General features: G+C 48.2%; 1 protein-coding gene across 1 annotated transcript; it reads right to left on the bottom strand.

Moving 5' to 3' along the window:
- Positions 1–3596: 3596 nt before the first annotated feature.
- Positions 3597–20613, bottom strand: LOC139011449 (mucin-16-like). The gene is made up of 5 exons (XM_070416987.1): positions 20535–20613; positions 14334–14447; positions 12380–12484; positions 4182–5670; positions 3597–3831 (listed from the first exon to the last, which is right to left on the bottom strand). The coding sequence occupies exons 3-5, from the start codon at positions 12444–12446 to the stop codon at positions 3597–3599; spliced, it is 1791 nt and encodes a 596-aa protein (XP_070273088.1). The 5' UTR covers positions 12447–12484; positions 14334–14447; positions 20535–20613.
- Positions 20614–21379: the final 766 nt, after the last annotated feature.

Raw genomic sequence — 21379 nt, 5'->3', positions numbered from 1 at the left:
TAGGAGAAACTGGGGACGGGGAGGCTGTGCCAGGGGCCGACTGCACGGAGGAAGAGCTGCTTGTCTCCTCAAAGGGAGGACGTGTCCTGGACACGTGCTCCGGGCCCCTGCTCCCGGGAGTCGTCACCGCTGAGCGTGTGAAACCTTGAGTCGCAGCCCCGTGAGTCCCTGGGCTGGAGGCGGTGGTCCATGTGTCCAAGGGAGTTGTGCCCGGCGACGTAGCCCCAGGGTGACCAGTTGGCGTGGTGAGGGTCCCCTCGGCGGCTCCTGTCATGACTGGGGATGTCGAGAGCCCCCGCATGCCTGTGGAGATGTCTGGTGACATGGTGGGGTGTGCCGGGCCAGAGGAGAATGTCCCGCCGGAGGACATGCCTTCTGTCCCCGAGACCTCAGTAGCACCATCACCAGTGGGCACGTGGGAAGAGACGGGCATTGTCTCCGCGGCTGAGCTCATGGGCTGGGAGGTGCTGGCCTCCCTCGGGCCGGGGCTCGTGGAGGATGCTGACTCTGTCTCAGGCCAAGTGGTTTCCGATGAGCCGGGCACTGGTGGGGAAACTCTGCTTTCCCTAGTGACGGAAGGGGTTGCCACTGGAGAAGTCACTTCGGTTGGCGCTGACTCACCTGGCCCAGAGGAGGGTGTTTCCCGTCCTGACCTGGTGGTCCCCACACTGGTCTCAGCTGTGTGTCCCGAAAGGTGAACGGCACCTGTACCTGTGGAGGCTGCGGTGGAGTCCAGGCTCCGCGCTGTGCTCTCGCTCACACGTGGAGTGGAACGGGCTCCGGGATCCACGCTTGTGCCCAAGGCGTCAGTGGCCGGCTGCAGGCCAGAGGTCCAAACGGAGGTGACGGGAGGAGGAGGGGAGGACGCGCCCTCACGTATCGTAGGAGAAACTGGGGACGGGGAGGCTGTGCCAGGGGCCGACTGCACGGAGGAAGAGCTGCTTGTCTCCTCAAAGGGAGGACGTGTCCTGGACACGTGCTCCGGGCCCCTGCTCCCGGGAGTCGTCACCGCTGAGCGTGTGAAACCTTGAGTCGCAGCCCCGTGAGTCCCTGGGCTGGAGGCGGTGGTCCATGTGTCCAAGGGAGTTGTGCCCGGCGACGTAGCCCCAGGGTGACCAGTTGGCGTGGTGAGGGTCCCCTCGGCGGCTCCTGTCATGACTGGGGATGTCGAGAGCCCCCGCATGCCTGTGGAGATGTCTGGTGACATGGTGGGGTGTGCCGGGCCAGAGGAGAATGTCCCGCCGGAGGACATGCCTTCTGTCCCCGAGACCTCAGTAGCACCATCACCAGTGGGCACGTGGGAAGAGACGGGCATTGTCTCCGCGGCTGAGCTCATGGGCTGGGAGGTGCTGGCCTCCCTCGGGCCGGGGCTCGTGGAGGATGCTGACTCTGTCTCAGGCCAAGTGGTTTCCGATGAGCCGGGCACTGGTGGGGAAACTCTGCTTTCCCTCGTGACGGAAGGGGTCGCCACTGGAGAAGTCACTTCGGTTGGCGCTGACTCACCTGGCCCAGAGGAGGGTGTTTCCCGTCCTGACCTGGTGGTCCCCACACTGGTCTCAGCTGTGTGTCCCGAAAGGTGAACGGCACCTGTACCTGTGGAGGCTGCGGTGGAGTCCAGGCTCCGCGCTGTGCTCTCGCTCACACGTGGAGTGGAACGGGCTCCGGGATCCACGCTTGTGCCCAAGGCGTCAGTGGCCGGCTGCAGGCCAGAGGTCCAAACGGAGGTGACGGGAGGAGGAGGGGAGGACGCGCCCTCACGTATCGTAGGAGAAACTGGGGACGGGGAGGCTGTGCCAGGGGCCGACTGCACGGAGGAAGAGCTGCTTGTCTCCTCAAAGGGAGGACGTGTCCTGGACACGTGCTCCGGGCCCCTGCTCCCGGGAGTCGTCACCGCTGAGCGTGTGAAACCTTGAGTCGCAGCCCCGTGAGTCCCTGGGCTGGAGGCGGTGGTCCATGTGTCCAAGGGAGTTGTGCCCGGCGACGTAGCCCCAGGGTGACCAGTTGGCGTGGTGAGGGTCCCCTCGGCGGCTCCTGTCATGACTGGGGATGTCGAGAGCCCCCGCATGCCTGTGGAGATGTCTGGTGACATGGTGGGGTGTGCCGGGCCAGAGGAGAATGTCCCGCCGGAGGACATGCCTTCTGTCCCCGAGACCTCAGTAGCACCATCACCAGTGGGCACGTGGGAAGAGACGGGCATTGTCTCCGCGGCTGAGCTCATGGGCTGGGAGGTGCTGGCCTCCCTCGGGCCGGGGCTCGTGGAGGATGCTGACTCTGTCTCAGGCCAAGTGGTTTCCGATGAGCCGGGCACTGGTGGGGAAACTCTGCTTTCCCTCGTGACGGAAGGGGTCGCCACTGGAGAAGTCACTTCGGTTGGCGCTGACTCACCTGGCCCAGAGGAGGGTGTTTCCCGTCCTGACCTGGTGGTCCCCACACTGGTCTCAGCTGTGTGTCCCGAAAGGTGAACGGCACCTGTACCTGTGGAGGCTGCGGTGGAGTCCAGGCTCCGCGCTGTGCTCTCGCTCACATGTGGAGTGGAACGGGCTCCGGGATCCACGCTTGTGCCCAAGGCGTCAGTGGCCGGCTGCAGGCCAGAGGTCCAAACGGAGGTGACGGGAGGAGGAGGGGAGGACGCGCCCTCACGTATCGTAGGAGAAACTGGGGACGGGGAGGCTGTGCCAGGGGCCGACTGCACGGAGGAAGAGCTGCTTGTCTCCTCAAAGGGAGGACGTGTCCTGGACACGTGCTCCGGGCCCCTGCTCCCGGGAGTCGTCACCGCTGAGCGTGTGAAACCTTGAGTCGCAGCCCCGTGAGTCCCTGGGCTGGAGGCGGTGGTCCATGTGTCCAAGGGAGTTGTGCCCGGCGACGTAGCCCCAGGGTGACCAGTTGGCGTGGTGAGGGTCCCCTCGGCGGCTCCTGTCATGACTGGGGATGTCGAGAGCCCCCGCATGCCTGTGGAGATGTCTGGTGACATGGTGGGGTGTGCCGGGCCAGAGGAGAATGTCCCGCCGGAGGACATGCCTTCTGTCCCCGAGACCTCAGTAGCACCATCACCAGTGGGCACGTGGGAAGAGACGGGCATTGTCTCCGCGGCTGAGCTCATGGGCTGGGAGGTGCTGGCCTCCCTCGGGCCGGGGCTCGTGGAGGATGCTGACTCTGTCTCAGGCCAAGTGGTTTCCGATGAGCCGGGCACTGGTGGGGAAACTCTGCTTTCCCTCGTGACGGAAGGGGTCGCCACTGGAGAAGTCACTTCGGTTGGCGCTGACTCACCTGGCCCAGAGGAGGGTGTTTCCCGTCCTGACCTGGTGGTCCCCACACTGGTCTCAGCTGTGTGTCCCGAAAGGTGAACGGCACCTGTACCTGTGGAGGCTGCGGTGGAGTCCAGGCTCCGCGCTGTGCTCTCGCTCACATGTGGAGTGGAACGGGCTCCGGGATCCACGCTTGTGCCCAAGGCGTCAGTGGCCGGCTGCAGGCCAGAGGTCCAAACGGAGGTGACGGGAGGAGGAGGGGAGGACGCGCCCTCACGTATCGTAGGAGAAACTGGGGACGGGGAGGCTGTGCCAGGGGCCGACTGCACGGAGGAAGAGCTGCTTGTCTCCTCAAAGGGAGGACGTGTCCTGGACACGTGCTCCGGGCCCCTGCTCCCGGGAGTCGTCACCGCTGAGCGTGTGAAACCTTGAGTCGCAGCCCCGTGAGTCCCTGGGCTGGAGGCGGTGGTCCATGTGTCCAAGGGAGTTGTGCCCGGCGACGTAGCCCCAGGGTGACCAGTTGGCGTGGTGAGGGTCCCCTCGGCGGCTCCTGTCATGACTGGGGATGTCGAGAGCCCCCGCATGCCTGTGGAGATGTCTGGTGACATGGTGGGGTGTGCCGGGCCAGAGGAGAATGTCCCGCCGGAGGACATGCCTTCTGTCCCCGAGACCTCAGTAGCACCATCACCAGTGGGCACGTGGGAAGAGACGGGCATTGTCTCCGCGGCTGAGCTCATGGGCTGGGAGGTGCTGGCCTCCCTCGGGCCGGGGCTCGTGGAGGATGCTGACTCTGTCTCAGGCCAAGTGGTTTCCGATGAGCCGGGCACTGGTGGGGAAACTCTGCTTTCCCTCGTGACGGAAGGGGTCGCCACTGGAGAAGTCACTTCGGTTGGCGCTGACTCACCTGGCCCAGAGGAGGGTGTTTCCCGTCCTGACCTGGTGGTCCCCACACTGGTCTCAGCTGTGTGTCCCGAAAGGTGAACGGCACCTGTACCTGTGGAGGCTGCGGTGGAGTCCAGGCTCCGCGCTGTGCTCTCGCTCACATGTGGAGTGGAACGGGCTCCGGGATCCACGCTTGTGCCCAAGGCGTCAGTGGCCGGCTGCAGGCCAGAGGTCCAAACGGAGGTGACGGGAGGAGGAGGGGAGGACGCGCCCTCACGTATCGTAGGAGAAACTGGGGACGGGGAGGCTGTGCCAGGGGCCGACTGCACGGAGGAAGAGCTGCTTGTCTCCTCAAAGGGAGGACGTGTCCTGGACACATCCTTGAGTCCCCTTTTGGGGAGTATGCTTTCATCTGTGTTATTGAAGGTTTGCTTCCCTGCTAAGAGGGGTGTTGATGATTTATCCACAGAAAATATGTTGAGTGATTTTTTACCTGAATGTCTTTTTTTTTTATTGGTGGTTTTTCTTTCTGTTTCTAATGTTGGTGGGAGATTAGAGATCCTGGTTGTCTGTAATAAACTTGTAGTTTGAGGTTTTCCTTTAGTGAATATTCGGTCCAAATTAGTGGTTTCTCTGTTTCTCTCTTTTGTAATACTAATAACAGTTTTTGAAGGGATTATGTTTTCCTTTGTGGTTGAGTTGCTGATCATGTAATTACTGAACCCTCTTAATGTCGTCGTTAGGGAAAAATCATGGTCTGTTCTATTTTTGCAATATGGCCATGTAGTTTTTGATATGAGAAAATTAGTTTTCTCAATGGTAGAGGCAGTATCAATTAGAGATATTTCTCGGGGTGCTCCTGAGTCGGGTTGGTCAATGAAATGAGGATTATATTCAGATCTTGTGATCCATTCTCTTTTCTTAACTGTGTTTGTAGAAGGTTGAGCTATCTCTATGTCTATGTTGGGCTCAGAATGTGGTATTTTCCCAAATGTGCTATTTGTACTCCTTGAAGATGAATTTTTCCCAGATTCCAAGCTCGTGCTCAGTAGATCTGTGGACCTTGATAAGCCTGCAGAGTCATTAATCTCCTTGATGGTTCTTCCTGATTCAGAAGAGACATCTACAATCTTAGTGTTAATATATGTGCTTGAAGTTGAGCTTTCTTTTTCTATCCAGGAATCAGATGTCTCTGTTCCCTTGCTTGTAGGTGTCCTTAGTCCTTGACTCTCGAAAGCTGGACCTGGAGTTCTCACCGTGTAAAAAATCTGTTCAAAAGTTTTTGCTTCTGGTCTGGACACATGTTCTGGATCTGCAAAAGTTGTGGTAGGAAGCTGGGAATAACTCTTCTCTGATTCTTTGCTGGTAAGATCTGGCTTCCGTGATAAAATTACTCTAGAGCTACTTTCCACTGCAGTAGGTGTGACCCTGCTTATAGTGTGGCCTATAGTGGATGGCAGTTGTGAGGTAGTTGGGCTGATTATGCTCTCCAAAGGTGTATCTGGAGGCGTTGTGGCCATTTCTGGGCTTCTTGTGGGCATTCCTGTGATTAGAAAGTGAGTTGGTAGAAGATATGCAAATGGGAAAGAAGAGGAGTCCTTCTGGTTGACAGTATCATTCATTTCTTCCAGATACTTCAATTCAAATCATTTCCTTCTTCCCCGCAAAGAAAATGTTAACTCTTCTATACCACACTAACTATCCCCAATGATATAATTGGGAAGATCTTTGACTCATCTTGCTTGCTCAGGAGAACTTGTAACTTGGAGCCCAGTCTTCCCCAAGCCCTATATAGCTCCCTTGACTCATCAGTGCCTGAAGGAGAAGGAAATGGAGGTGTTACCCTTTCATTCCCTCAGAATATGGGTCTGTGAGGAACATCCGTACTCAATACTGGCTTAGTAATGTCCTCAAATGTCTCCTCTGAGGAGGCATTTAAATAATATCTAGCATTTAAAGATTTAAAGGTTTAATTAAAGAGTAATTAAATCAAACCTCACTATGGGTATGCGGAATGAAAAGCTGTTCGTTGATTATATAGACGGCCGATTTGGTCGGTCTCAAGCATATGAATGTTTGAAACAGTCTCCTTAAAACCAGTACTGTCTTTATCACTCTATTATACCTTTGCTCATTTTGAAATATTCATATGTACAATTAATTTAATATTACAATATTGTTGCAGTTATTGAAAAAGTTTGACTTCAGTTGTGTGTGAAGCCTCCCCCCACCAGCCAGAGGAGCCACCACAACTGTGAACAGCACCCACCAGAGGAGCTGCTACCAACTGAGGAGCAGCTGCTACCACAACTGCCTGAGGAGCAACCGCAGCCTGAGGAGCCACTGCCACCCAAGGAGCAGCCACTGAACGACTCAACATCTAGATATGGCGGTACAATCAAACATGGGTAGACAGAGAAAACTCCAAAGGAAAGAAAAGAAGGACTTGCCAGAAAAGCAGCTAAGTGATACAGAGGCATGCAACATGACAGAAAAAGAATTCAGACTAAGGGTCCTAGAGTGCATAAACCAGATGGAGGAAAAAATCAACAACTTATGCAAGAAGCAAGAAGAAACAGATGGAAAAATCAATAAATTATGTAAGAACAAAGAAGAAATGAAGAGTGATATAGCTGCAATAAAAAACACCATTGAAAGTTTCAACAGTAGACTAGAAGAAGCGGAGGACCAAATTAGCAAATTAGAAGACATGGAAACAAAACACAACCAAACTGAACAGCAATTGGAGAAAAAAATTAAACGACAGGAGGAGAGACTAAGGGAGCTATGGGACAACATGAAACAAAACAACATATGAATAATAGGGGTGCCAGAACAACAGAAAGAGAAACAAGGGTTAGAAAACCTATTTGAAGAAATAATATCAGAAAACTTCCCAGAGGTGGGGAAGAAAAAAATCACACAAGCACAGAGTCCCAAACAAGGTGAACCCAAAAAGACCCACACCAAGACACATCATAATTACCATGGCAAATATTCAGGACAAAGGAAGAATCTTAAAGGCTGCAAGAGAGAAATGGAAAGTTACATTCAAGGGATCTCCCATTACATTATCAAATGATTTCTCAACAGAAACACATCAAGCCACAAAAGAATGGACAGAAATTTACAAAGTGATGAAAAGTAGAGGACTGAATCCAAGAATAGTCTATCCAGCAAGGCTATCATTCAAAATTGAAGGGGAAATAAGAAGCTTCACAGACAAAAAAAGGCTAAGGGAGTTTATCACCACCAAGCCAGAAATGCAAGAAATGCTAAAGGGACTGGTGTAAAAAGAAATAAAAAGCTCAGAAAGAAAACATCAACACAAAAAAAGAAATGGCTACAAACAAGTACGTGTCAATAATAACTTTAAACATAAACGAACTAACTGCTCCAACTAAAAGACATGGAGTGGCTGAATGGATAAAAAAACATGACCCATACATTTGCTGTCTACAAGAGACCCACCTCAGAAGAAGGGACTCACACAGACTGAAAGTGAAGGGATGGAAAAATATCTTTCAGGCAAATGGAAATGAAAAAAAAGCTGGGGTAGCAATACTTATATCGGACAAAACAGACCTCAAAGTGAAGGCCATAACAAGAGAAAAGGAAGGTCACTTCATAATAATAAAGGGATCAATACAACAAGAAGATATAACCCTGATAAACATATATGCACCCAATGCAGGAGCACCTAAATACATAAAAAAACTCCTGGAAGATATCAAAGGAGAGATCGACAACAATACAATCATAGTAGGGGACTTTAATACACCACTGACATCACTGGATAAATCCTCTAGACAAAAAATCAGCAAAGACACAGCATGACTGCTAAGCCAGTAGTGAGTCCATGACTCCCTAGATCAGATGGACTTAATTGACATCTTCAGAACACTTTACCCCAAAGCCACGGAATATACATTCTTCTCAAGGGCTCATGGGACATATTAAAAAATAGACCACATATTGGGTCACAAACAATGTCTCCCCAAATTCCATAAGATTGAAATCATACCAAACATCTTCTCAGACCACAATGGCATAATAGTAGAAATAAACTATAATAAAAACAACCCAAAATACTCAAACACTTGGAAGCTGAATAGCATGTTATTAAATATTGATTGGGTTACCAATGAGATCAAAGAAGAAATTAAAAACATCCTGGAAATGAATGTCAATGAAAACACAACAATCCAAAACCTATGGGACACGATGAGAGCAATCCTGAGAGGGAAGTTTATAACTCTACAGGCCAATCTCAAAAAAAAAAACAAACAAGAAAAAATGGTAGTAAATCATCTAACTCTACAACTCAAAGAATTAGAAAGAGAGCAACAAGAAAGCCCCAGAGTGAGCAGAAGGAAGGAGATAATAAAGATTAGAGCAGAAATAAATGACCTGGAGACCAAAAAAAAAAAAAAAAATACAGAAAATCAATGAAACCAAGAACTGGTTCATTGAAAGGATAAACAAGATTGATGAACCTCTAGCCAGGCTCACCAAGAAGCAAAGAGAGAGGACCCAAATAAACCAAATCAGAAATGATAGAGGCAAAATAGCAACAGACCCCACAGAAATACAAATGATTGTTAAACAATACTATGGACAACTCTACTCCAACAAATTAGACAACCTGGAGGAAATGGACATATTCCTAGAAAAATACAATGTTCCAAAACTCAATCAGGAAGAATCTAAAAATCTCAACAGGCCAATAACTATGGAAGAAATTGAAGCAGTCATCAAAAAGCTTCCAGCAAACAAAAGCCCAGGACCAGACGGCTTCACAGGGGAGTTTTACCAAACATTCAAGGAAGAACTAAAACCTATCCTCCTCAGACTACTACAAAAAATTCAAGAGGAAGGAACACTTCCAAGCTCGTTCTATGAAGCCAGCATCACCCTAAATACTAAAACCAGGTAGAGACAACACAATGAAACAGAATTACAGGCCAATATCCCTCATGAACATAGATGCCAAAATCCTCAACAAAATCTTAGCAAATCGGATCCAGCAATACATCAGAAAGATCATACACCATGACCAAGTAGGATTTATCCCAGGGATGCAAGGATGGTACAATATACGCAAATCAATAAACGTGATATATCACATAAACAAATTGAAAGAAAAAAACCACATGGTCATATCAATTGATGCAGAAAAAGCATTTGACAAAATCCAACACCCATTTTTGATAAAAACTCTCAGCAAGGTGGGAATAGAAGGATCATACCTCAACATAATAAAAGCCATATATGACAGGCCCACAGCCAACATCATACTCAATGGACAAAAACTAACACCATTTCCCCTAAGAACAGGAACAAGACAGGGATGCCCACTCTCACCACTCCTGTTCGATATAGTACTGGAAGTGTTAGCCATTGCAATTAGACAAGAAGAAGAAATAAAAGGCATCCAAATTGGAAAAGAAGAAGTAAAACTGTCCTTATTTGCAGATGCCGTGATATTATACATACAAAACCCTAAAGACTCCATCAAAAAACTATTAGACTTAATAAATGAATTCGGCAAGATACAAAATTAATGCCAAGAAATCTATGGCATTTCTATACACCAACAGTGAACTTACAGAAAGAGAGACTAAAAAAAAATCCCATTTACCATCGCACCAAAAAAATTAAGCTACCTAGGAATAATCTTAACTAAGGAGGTAAAAGACCTCTACTCAGAAAACTACAGGACGTTGAAAAAAGAGATAGAGGAAGACATAAACAAATGGAAGAACATACCATGTTCTTGGATTGGTAGAATCAACATCATTAAAATGTCCATATACCCAAAGCAATCTATAAATTCAACGCACTTCCCATTAAAATACCAACAGCGTATTTCACAGGCCTAGAACGAACTCTCCAAAAATTCATCTGGAATAAAAAAAAGACCCCGAATAGCTGCAGCGATCCTGAGAAAAAACAAAGTAGGTGGGATCTCAATACCAGATATCAAGCTGTATTACAAAGCCACTGTTCTCAAAACTGCCTGGTATTGGCACAAGAACAGATATATAGATCAATGGAATAGAATAGAGAGCCCAGAAATCGGCCCGAACCAATATGCTCAATTAATATTTGACAAAGGAGGCAAGAACATACAACGGAGTCAAGATAGTCTCTTCAATAAATGGTGTTGGGAAAATTGGACGGATACATGTAAGAAAATGAAACTAGACCACCAACTCACACCATACAGAAAAATAAACTCAAAATGGATAAAGGACTTAAATGTACGACGGGAAACCATAAAAATACTAGAAGATTCCAAAAGCAAAAAAAATCTCAGACATATGCCGAAGCAATTTCTTCACCGATACAGCTCCTAGGGCATTGAAAACTAAAGAGAAAATAAACAAATGGGACTACATCAAAATAAAAAGCTCTGCACAGCAAAAGAAACCATCAACAAAACAACAAGAAAGCCCACTGCGTGGGAAAACATATTTGCCAATGTTATATCTGATAAGGGCCTAATCTCCAAAATTTATAGGGAACTCATACAACTTAACAAAAGGAAGATAAACAATCCAATAAAAAAATGGGCAAAGGACCTAAATAGACACTTTTCAAAAGAGGACATTCAGAAAGCCAAGAGATATATGAAAATTTGCTCAAAGTCACTAATCATCCGAGAGATGCTTATCAAAACAACAATGAGGTACCATCTCACACCTGTCAGAATGGCTATCATCAACAAATCCACAAACGACAAGTGCTGGAGAGGATGTGGAGAAAAAGGAACACTCGTGCACTGCTGGTGGGAATGCAGACTGGTGCAGCCACTATGGAAGACAGTATGGAGTTTCCTCAAAAAACTAAAAGCGGAACTCCCATTTGACCCAGTGATCCCACTTCTAGGAATATATCCCAAGAAAAGAGAAACACCAATCAGAAAGGATATATGCACCCATATGTTCATAGCAGCACAATTCACCATAGCTAAGATCTGGAAACAGCCTAAGTGCCCATCAGTAGATGAATGGATTAGAAAACTGTGGTACATCTACACGATGGAATACTATGCTGCTGTAAAAAGAAAAGGAACTCTTACCATTTGCAACATCATGGATGGTACTGGAGAGCATTACGCTAAGTGAAATAAGCCAGTCAATGAAGGAAAAACACCACATGATCTCACTCACTCATGGATAATAAAGACCATTATAAACTTATGAACAAAAATAGATAAAGAGGCAGAGCTGCCTCGAACAGACTCAAACTACAGCGGGAAAGCTGGGGAGGATTGAGGGGTGAGAGGGGGGGTAAGAGATCAACCCGAAGGACTTGTATGCATGCATATAAGCATAACCAATGGACATAAGACACTGGGGGGTAGGGGAGGCCGGGGGATTGTTAAGGGCGGGAAAAAAAGGAGACATATGTAATACTCTTTGTAATACTTTAAGCAATAAAACAATTTTAAAAAAGTTTGACTTCTGGTTAAAAACCTATGTGCGATTTTCAGACCCAACCATGGGAAATTACCTCAAGGAATTCACTTCAAAGAGGACATCTAGCTGGTGTGGCTCAATGGGTTGGAGCATCTTTTTGTGCACCAAAAGGCTGTGGGCTCACTTTCTGGTCACAGTATATACCTAGGTTGTGGGTTTGATCCCTAGTTGGGGTGTGTATGGGAGCCAATTAATTGATGTTTCTCTCTCACACCGACGTTTCTCTCTGTCTCCCACAATCCTTTCTCTAAAAAAGAAAAAAAAATCAATAAAAACATATCCTCAGGTGAGGATTTTTTTATATATATTTTATTGATTTTTTTACAGAGAGGAGGGGAGAGGGATAGAGAGGTAGAAACATCAATGAGAGAGAAACATCGACCAGCTGCCTCCTGCACACCCCCCACTGGGGATGTTCCTGCAACCAAGGTACATGCCCTTGACTGGAATCGAACCTGGGACTTTTCAGTCTGCAGGCCGATGCTCTATCCACTGAGCCAAACCAGTCAGGGCAGGGGAGGATTTTTTTAAAAAGGACATTTGTCCTCCCTGTCCGCCCCTCCCGCCCCCCCCCCCCCAGTAGATTTGGTGAATAGCCAATATATTGCAGTCACTCAAGGGAGTTGTAGTGAAGGACTTGGAACCTTCTTTTTTATTTTTTCTCTTTCGCGCATATTCCACTTTATTTTTTAAATTGAATTTATTGGGATGACTTTGGTTGATAAAATTATACAGGTTTCAGGTATAAATTGAACAATAACATCATACCTGCAGAGTAAATTGCTGTCCTAGTTGTTGAAGGGTCACTTTTCAGCCATGAGGAACTTCCATACATGGGGATGTTAGTAGTGGACCCCACAGTCCCAGCAGTGCCTTTAGGAGAGACACATGGTTTAGATGGATATGATACATTTAGAAGGAAGGCACGTGGGAAATATCAATACCTGTACACTTTGGAAGCAAAGCCATTTGCTTACAAGGAAGTGTTATTCAAGGACTAGAGACAGGAGAACCCATGTTTGGGGTAATTCAAACTCTAATTTTGCTCAGGATTGTGCCATAAACAGGTGTGGCAGAATAAAGTATTAAGAGGAAGTAAGTGATCCTTTTATCTCTTTAGTCCCAGCATCAACAGAAGTCACATAATGTTTGGAGGTCAAGGGTATCAAAATATTGGTCTAGTCCATGAAGAAAGGGCTAGTCAAAAATGTGCATGAGTAAGTCAGATAGCTGTCCAGGTGACTACATATCAGATATTTTAATAGAACATGAAAGAACCATCAGATCATGATGGCATGCTATTCATTTGATAAGTAAAACTACTGAGGTGATGTGGTCAGTCTCCTCAGGGAGAAGAGAGACACAGAAGCCACACACTTCTATTTTCGCCACTCTTACTGAGAAGGATCTTAGTCAGGGATACATAGAAAAGCTTAGGATGCAATATTCATGACTGTTGATTCTCATTTGGGTGAGAATAGGTGACTCTGAGAGGTGTCACTGGCATGTTTCAGAAACCAGAAACCAATGTAAGTGCTCCCAGAAGCCTTTACAGATGGACAGCCAGAAGGAGAACACTGGAACCAATATCCCCATGGATGTGCAGCCTCAATGCCAAGAACTCCAGCATGGAGGATGGCAGGGATTGAGGACTCTACCTGCAAAAAGGATGTACTGGCAAAAGCAAGGACAGGCTGTTGAATAGCATTCCTGGCCTCTACTCACCAGAGGTCAGTAGCCCCTGTCCTCTCAGAAGTGACAACCAAAAATATTTCCAGACATTGGCAAATATCCTGGAGGGCAAAAATCACACCCAGCTGAGAACCGCTGTTTAGAAGGCATCCTATAATTTAATTTAGATTTTACAAATACTCCACCACACACTCCCACACTATAGATACAAAACTGGAGGCTCAGAGAGGTTACCTCAGTTGTCCAGCATGTGGCAGAGGTGAGATGTGAGCCCAGGCTGTCTGGCACAGATGTCTCTGCTGCTTATGAAGTCTCTGTTGTCCAAATATTGGGAACAAACTAGACTCCTGGGATAGGGAAGACCATCACTCAGGAGCAAGGAGTGGAGGGCGATGAAGAACCCAGATAGGGCTCAGGCCTCCAACTCCCTCTTTTCGCTTAACAAGGCAGGTCTGGGCAGTTGTGTTCCAACAACAGGAAACTTGCCTGTGTATGTGACTAAGCTGATGACTGGGTCTGGGGTTGAGGCCCATAGACACAATTTGCATCCAGGATACTGGGTAGATGTGGAGAAAGAAGGTAAGACTACTACCCCTTCGTGGGCAGCCAGAAGGGACAAAGGGAGAGGGATAAAGGCCAGCTGTCTCTGTCCTGCCTGCTCTTAAGGAAGCCAATATCCATAAGGCAGAGGAGACAGAGACCTAAGGTCCAATTCATTTCCTGGAGACCCATTATCTCCCCTTCCTAAAATCAAGCCAACTGGAACCTCCGCAGGACAGGGAACAAAATGCACAGTGAGAGGAATCTGGAAAAAAGTGGACTTAGCTGGATTTGAATCCCAGCTCTGTCACTCACTTGCTGTGTGACCTGAAGCAGGTCACTTAACCTCTCTGAGCCTTGTCTCCTGTGTCTGATGAGGATAACAACATAGAGCTGTTGTGAAGATGCATATGAAGCAGTTAATACCATGCAGGGCAGGAGGGTAGGACTTATTAAATGCTGGCTGTTTATGGCCTCTATTATTACCTACCCACAGAGATGGTTAGTGATTCTGGAAATGAAGAATCGTGTACTGACTGTCTTGTGGTTCCAGATGTCACTTGGTTTGAGGTTTGGGCAAAGACCACTGCATTCCATGGCACGCCTGTGGAAGAAGGACCAGGTTGGTTATCTCAGCAAGCAGCAGCAGGAAGGAAAATCTTTTCTTCTGGACTTCCTCTTCTTTCCATAGAAATCTCTACATAAAGACTCATTCATTGACTATTTCAATCATTCATTATTCATTCTAGACTCCCTGTCTCAGATTCATTACCTCTCATAGGCCAGCCCTATTATAAGTTGTGGGGACAGAGTGGTGAACTGGACCTGGGATTAATTCATTATTAATGGCCTTACCAGCAAATCCTCTCTCCCAGCTTCAGGAAAAACAACTTGCTGGTTTCATGGCTGCTCTGGATGTCTGTCCCCCAAGGTTAGACGTCCTCACCTCCACCTCCCTGCCTATTAGCCCAAACTGACTGCATGCCAGCCTTGTACCCCATGCCCAGGAGTACGTTTCTTGCCCCAGCTCCCACGCTCCTCTTGACTGAGTCCTCCATTCTTAGAACTGGAGGTCCAGTGGGAAATTGACATTCAGGTTATGGCTTTGGTTCCTAAAAGCTAGTAGCAGTATAGCAGAGCAGATAAGAGCAGTGACTTAAAATTCAAACGCGTTCAAGGTTCAAATCACACTTTCCCATTTGCTATTTTGTGGCCTCAGGAAGTCACTTGATTTTCAGTTTCAGGTTTCTTATGTGGTGATAATAAAAGACCTAAATATTTTTTAACATATAAATATATAGTATATAACACAAAGGGAGGTAATAAAAGTATAGAAATATCTTTAAAATATAATTATATTATATGCAATACTAGAGGCCCGGTGCACAAAATCCATACACAGGTAGGGTCCCTAGGCCTGGCCAGTGATCAGGGCCAATACTGGCCAGGACCTCCCTTCCCTGGCTGCTGGCTGCCGGCGGGGCCTTCCTTCATTCTGCGCCACCGCCTGGTGGTCAGTGTACATCATAGCAAACGATCAAACTCCTGATCTCCCAATTGAACTTCTGAGGAGACACTTTGCATATTAGCCTTTTATATATATAGATAACAAAAGTGGAGATGATAAAAGTATCTAACAATAGAAACAGACTCATTGATACAGACAACAGATTGATGGTTGCCAGATGTGAGGGTGGTTGGGGGTTTGGCTAAAAAAGGTAAAGGGAGTAAGGAGTACAAATTGTATGTTACAAAATAGTCATGGTGATGTAAAGTACAGCATAGGGAATATAGTCAATACTACTACAGTAACTCTGTATGCTGCCAGGAGGGTACTAGACTTATTGGTGAGATCACTTCATAAATTATAGAAATGGCTAACCACTATGCTGTACACCAAGCATGTCAAACTCGCAGCCCACGGGCCACATGCGGTCCACAACAAATATTTTTGCAGCCCAGCCAATATAACGGTATGTAAGAAACGTTTTTAATACAAATTTTGTAACTTAATTTTTATAATATCCTGTTATACATATTAATAACGAACTACAACATTCACTAATGACTGATTGCTATAATCATGTTGCATTCAATTCCCTTATGCACCTTATGCACAGGCGCACCATTTCTCTCCACTAACACTAGGAGCGAATATTTTAGCAGCTGATTGCCACATCACTAGTCTTAGACTGGCTTGTTTGGTGTCCGCAACATGAAATATTTCACTTTCGGAGAACAAGAAAAATAGGTTTATTTGCATTATGCTTATTAATTTGTGCAGTTATTCAGTGTCTGGTAAGTTAATGGTCAAGAAATAATATTAATTTTTATTAAAATGTTCTATTTTATGTTAACGATTACTCATTTATTTCAGCCCTTTGTATTCAGCATGTCTCTATCGCAGTGGTTCTCAACCTTCTGGCCCTTTAAATACAGTTCCTCATGTTGTGACCCAACCATAAAATTATTTTCGTTGCTACTTCATAACTGTAATGTTGCTACTGTTATGAATCGTAATGTAAATATTTGATATGCAGGATGGTCTTAGGCGACCCCTGTGAAAGGGTCATTCGACCTCCAAAGGGGTCGTGACCCACAGGTTGAGAACCGCTGCTCTATCGAAATAAACCTATGTTTCTATGAAAATTGAAGCTTTTTTTTTTTTTTTTTTTTTTGCAGCCCACATAAACTTAAACCTTGTTTATTTGGCCCGTGTTAGTTTAACATGCCTGCTTTACACCTAAAACTAATATTAAATGTCAACTGTAATTTAAAAATAAATAATAAAAAATAAAAGTAACAGCCTTTTTAGGGAAATTAAATACGCAATGCACTTCAAACTCTTCACCCTTAGTGAGTGATAGATGATCATCACTATTTTTATTATGAATACAGTTCTTCTGTCTCTACTGCTTTGGGGTGAGAGTGGGGAGAGGTACTTTTGCTGCCTTGAGAGACACCCAGCTCCCTCCCCACCTCATGTGGACTCATGGTTGGGTCAGTAGCAGTCTGAAGGGTAGGTATGTGACAGGATGAGCCATGCTTCTCAGACACATAGCTGTGGAGAGGGTAGGGACTCAAAAAAAAATAGGCTGGACATTGTCCAGGAGGATGTCCCCAGGACAGAGACGCTGAACCCATGATGGGATCAGGGTAAGGGCTCTGGCTAACGAGGAAGTACCTGTGGTCATGGGCTCCTCTGGAGGGCCCACTGGGGATGGAGAGGGTTGCAGGAGAGGTGGGCAAAGCTGGATGCTTCTCCAGGAGCTCAGAAGAGCTGAGGGTTGGGTTTGTCCCAGAGCTCTCGGAGGCGGCTTCAGCTGTCAGGGAAGATGTCCCCCTGTCTTCATGCCAATGCTGGCAGCTTGAGAAGTTTGGGTTTTTGCTTTGGATGGTACAGATGAGCTAGCATCCCCTACGGCTCTCAGGGCTTCCGTCATGACTTTATGGAAGAAGGAGGCAGACCAGTAATTCTCACCAAGTGAGATTCTGCCTCCTTAATTATGTGTCAAAATTTACTGCATACCTACTATGCTCCAGGTATGAGGAAAGGCCTCAGAAGAAGTGACAGGAATGGAATAACTACAGGACAGGGACCAGGAGAGAGGGTGACCAATGTGTCTTGGTGTGGACTTTCTCAATTTCAGTACTTAAACTTTCATGCAGGAATTTCCTCAGTCTCGGGCAAACCAGGACAGTTGGCTGGTGAGCATCCTTGTGCTATGCTCTCCTAACCTGACATCTGCCTCTCACAGCTCAGGGTCTATGGTGAATTAAGGCCCCTATGAACAGCTCTGAGCTTGGAGCAGGGAGCAGGAAGATGAGGAAGCAGGCTGGTACCCCAACTCAGAAGCCAGACCTAGTCAGTGGCAGCAGGATGTAAATTATTGTGTTTGGAGCCAAACAACCTGGGTTTGAAGCCCAACTCTACCCTGGCCACATGGGAAACCTTGCTCTTTGAGCTTCTGTCCCCTCACCTGTAAAATGGGGAGAGTCATCTGGACCACTGAGTCTACCAGTGGGTGGGTCCCTATATGAGCCATTATGCCTGGTTGTGGGTCTCCTGGAAGGCACCCCTCTTGGGACAGCACTGGCAGCATCAAGTGACCAGAGGAACAGCTGGAAAAGAAGAAGGCCAGACTGCCCCACCCACCAGGACACATCATTTTCCTTTTGAGAAAACCACCCAGTCATTGGGAGAAAAGGTGATTCTGCTTTTTGAGGCTCAGGGGAAATACGAACAAAGCTTTCCTTTTTTCCAGGAGCTGAGTCACAAGTGGTGCTGGCCAGAGCTGGTTAGAATTAGAGGCCCACTTCTCCACTCTTAACATCCTCCACACACATATAACTCCCATCAATACACCCTCCCTGGATAATCTCCCTCTCTATCTCTCAGATATCTCTGGCCAGGCCTTGATTGGAGCAATAGGCACTCAGCAAAGCAAAATGAGATCTTTATATGTGCTACATTGTCATATCCCTGGGGGAACCCTGCTGGGTGGGGTGGTGGTACCCACATGCCAGGAAACTGCCAGAAAAGGAGAAATATTCATCAACCCTCAGTCTCTTCCCAGGCACGAGGTAAAGATTGGGGCTTAGAATCATCCAAAAACTGGGATTCAGATCCTTGTTGTGTGACTTTAACAAAAAGCTTAACCTCTCTGAACCTGTTTCCTCTTCCATAAAAAACAAGTCAATGGTGTCTGGATCTTAACCGTGCAGGTTCAATCGAGCTAACGCAGGTAAAACTCTACCACATAGTAGGTGCACAATACAAAATGATGGTTACTGAGGCCTTTGGGATCTTGGAATGTCTCAGCCCCAGAGGCACAGAGGGATAGAGGACAGGATGCAGATGTGGAAGAGGACAGACAAGGTCCAGGGTGAAGTGAGAAGGGAGTGAGAAGTGAATTTCCTCCAGCTTGGTAATTTTTAAAATTACTCTTTGGGATGATGGAAACTCAGCGAGTTCAGGTGTCTGGCCCAAGGACACACAGCCTGTCAGCATTGGATTTAGATTTCTTTTTATCTCTGCCCAGGTATTAAAAGAGTCTTTGCCAGCATTTAAGTCAAAAATCCTGGGATACGTCTGGACTGATTCCAGGGGAATTCCTGCTCTGAGAGGTTGTCCCACATGTTGCAGACATAATGGGGTAGTGGGGAAAGGTGTTGATCCATAGGCCAGGCAACCAGCCCTCCTTGGAGTCTGCCCAGTTCGAACAGCCCCCAACATCAGACCCTAAGTGAGTCTTGGGGACAAAAGCAGTTTAACAACCTCTGTTTGTGGCAACGTGCTTTGGAGACAGCTCAGGGGGACACGCCCCATTGGAGGTGGTGGGATTGTTCTGTACAAACCCACCCACCATTCATGTCATTGTGTGGGCACCTCACAATGGCGTCCAACCGCAAAGCTCTTCCTGGGGCCAAAGCCCGGCCTCGGTGACTCAGGGCTGGGAGCTGGGGTGCCTCCCACCTGCGCAGGAGCAGCAGCCTGGCCTCAGCTTGGAAAGGACAAGGTGGAAGCCACAGGCTGCCAGTGTCCAGGGCTCACAACCTCTCAGGATGCAGAAGCCCCTCTCCCATCCCTTCAGGTCCTAGTGGCCTCCATTTCCAGCTAAGCATTAAAGACAGTCCTTTCTCCCCAGAGGAGCAAGGGAACAGATATTCAAGCACCCAGCACACAGGAGATACCCTTTCTATAAGCCACCAGATGAGTTTAGCTGTGAAGTCTTGACCTCCTGCCCAAGGAGGCAACCGGAGTAAACAGTGCAGGGGTCTGGGAAGCCCAGGGCCACACATGGGGGATCTTGGACCTTATCTCTGTAGGGGAGAGAGCCTGGTACTTCCCCCCAACCCCAAGCTGGATCCCTACCTTTACCTGAGGCTGGTGAGCTTTCTCTGGGCAGCAAGGCCTAAGCTGGCCCCCATAATGACCAACAGGCCTGCAAAGTCCCCTTAGGATCTAAGAATAAACTCCCATAACCCTCCCAGGCTGCCTTCCTGCTTGTACACCTCCCCTCAGCATCCCATTAGGCAGCCCAAATGCACTCACATCATCACACTGCCTTACTGAAATACACCTGGCAATTTCCTGCCTCCTGGCCTTTGCCCACCCAGTGCTCCCCTCCAGGCATGCTCTCCCCTTTACCACTAAGTGTGCCTACAGAAATCCTGCCAACACAACATCACTCCGCTATTTAGGCAAATTACCCCCTCTCAGTCCCCTTGAGATGGCAAAGCTCCTGCTCAGCCCTGTACCCCAAGGGCCTGAGCACTGGCCTGCCTCATCCACCAGCCTGGAGCTCTTAGAAGTCCAGAGCTGTCACTTGCTCATTTCCCCCCTGAGAGCTGGGCACAGGTGCTAGGAGCAGAGGTGTCAATTAAAAGAAATAAACCCATAGGGAATGAATGTGTGAGTGAGCCAGTGAATGAAAGAATGCCCAGCTATCTCCATACTCATCTTAGCAGATCTTCAATTCATAAAGCAGCAGTTTTGTGAACTAGCTCAAGTCAGTGCAGAAAACATAGCCCACACCTGGCAGGCTGTGATGTAAGCCTGCGCCAAAAAACACAAGTCCTCCTGGCTGCCCCTGTGGGGACTTGGGAAGCCCCAGGCACCAGTCACCTCTGCCCCTCTCCTCTGGGAATCTGTCAGGCTCCTCCACTGGCCCAGCCCAGTCCCACTTACCTGGACCGCAGGTGAGGAGAAGACTCACAACCAGAGCTATCAGGTGCCCAAGCCAGTGGGGCTGGGGGTGTGCAGGGCCCTCCCAGCCCATGTCCTGCTGGCCCACCCTGGCTGTGCTCCTCACCCCTGAACAAGTCCCTGAGACTGAACCCTGCCCAGCCCGGGCCCCAGCTCCTGGGAGGGCGGTGAGGACACGCCTTGCTGAGCTGCCCAGGAGGGGCAGGGCTGCCCTGGGGGGAAGCAGTGGTGCCACTGCTGCTGGCAAAGGTCAGCTGGAATTATTCAGGGCCCACAGTGACTAACAACTGCAGGCGGATGCCCTCTGTGATAGAGGCCACAAGGGGAATCCCTCACCCACCAGACAAAGCCTGTCTCCTGAGAGACCCCCGTGGATCCATCAGCTTAGGGAAGGACAGGGACCTGGGCATCCACCTGTCCCATTCTTGGAAGCCCCTTAGTTCCACCTCTGACACCTTCCTGCTTAGGGGCTGGCACCACCAGACTGGAGCCGGTGGACCCTCCCTGGGGGAGGCACGACTGGCTCTGACGGTGTCGGAATGTGTGGGAGTGAAGAGAAGACTGCATTCCCATGTGGGAACTCCCTAGCTGCCATGGGAACGGAGGGCCAGGTCTGTGGTACCTTTTGAGAACCCCCTGCCTCACACAGCCAACACGAGCTCTGCAGCCCCTCATTCCCCAGCCGAGCCCTTCAGCTGCCCTTGCCAGGGACCGAGCAGAACCTGAGGGGCTGCTGTGGGGTGCCAGGAAAGAATTTGGGATTCTGCATCCTCCTCGGTAATTCCACAGCCCCACAATGTTTCTTATCCTCCTGGACCTGGGCTGTT

Source organism: Myotis yumanensis, unplaced genomic scaffold, assembly GCF_028538775.1.
Source record: "Myotis yumanensis isolate MYYU_CA2020_CCGP unplaced genomic scaffold, mMyoYum1.0.hap1 SCAF_5, whole genome shotgun sequence".
NCBI classification, from domain to species: Eukaryota; Metazoa; Chordata; class Mammalia; order Chiroptera; family Vespertilionidae; genus Myotis; species Myotis yumanensis.
This window is presented reverse-complemented; position numbering and strand designations above follow the sequence as displayed.

Excerpts from the sequence above, each read along its gene's own strand:
- LOC139011449 (XM_070416987.1), bottom strand. The coding sequence starts at position 12,446 with ATGTATGGAAGTTCCTCATGGCTGAAAAGTGACCCTTCAACAACTAGG. Across the intron at positions 5,671-12,379 it reads GACAGCAATTTACTCTGCAG|GAATGCCCACAAGAAGCCCA; the intron begins GTATGATGTTAT and ends TTCTAATCACAG. Across the intron at positions 3,832-4,181 it reads ACCAGTGTGGGGACCACCAG|GCATGCGGGGGCTCTCGACA; the intron begins GTCAGGACGGGA and ends ACATCTCCACAG.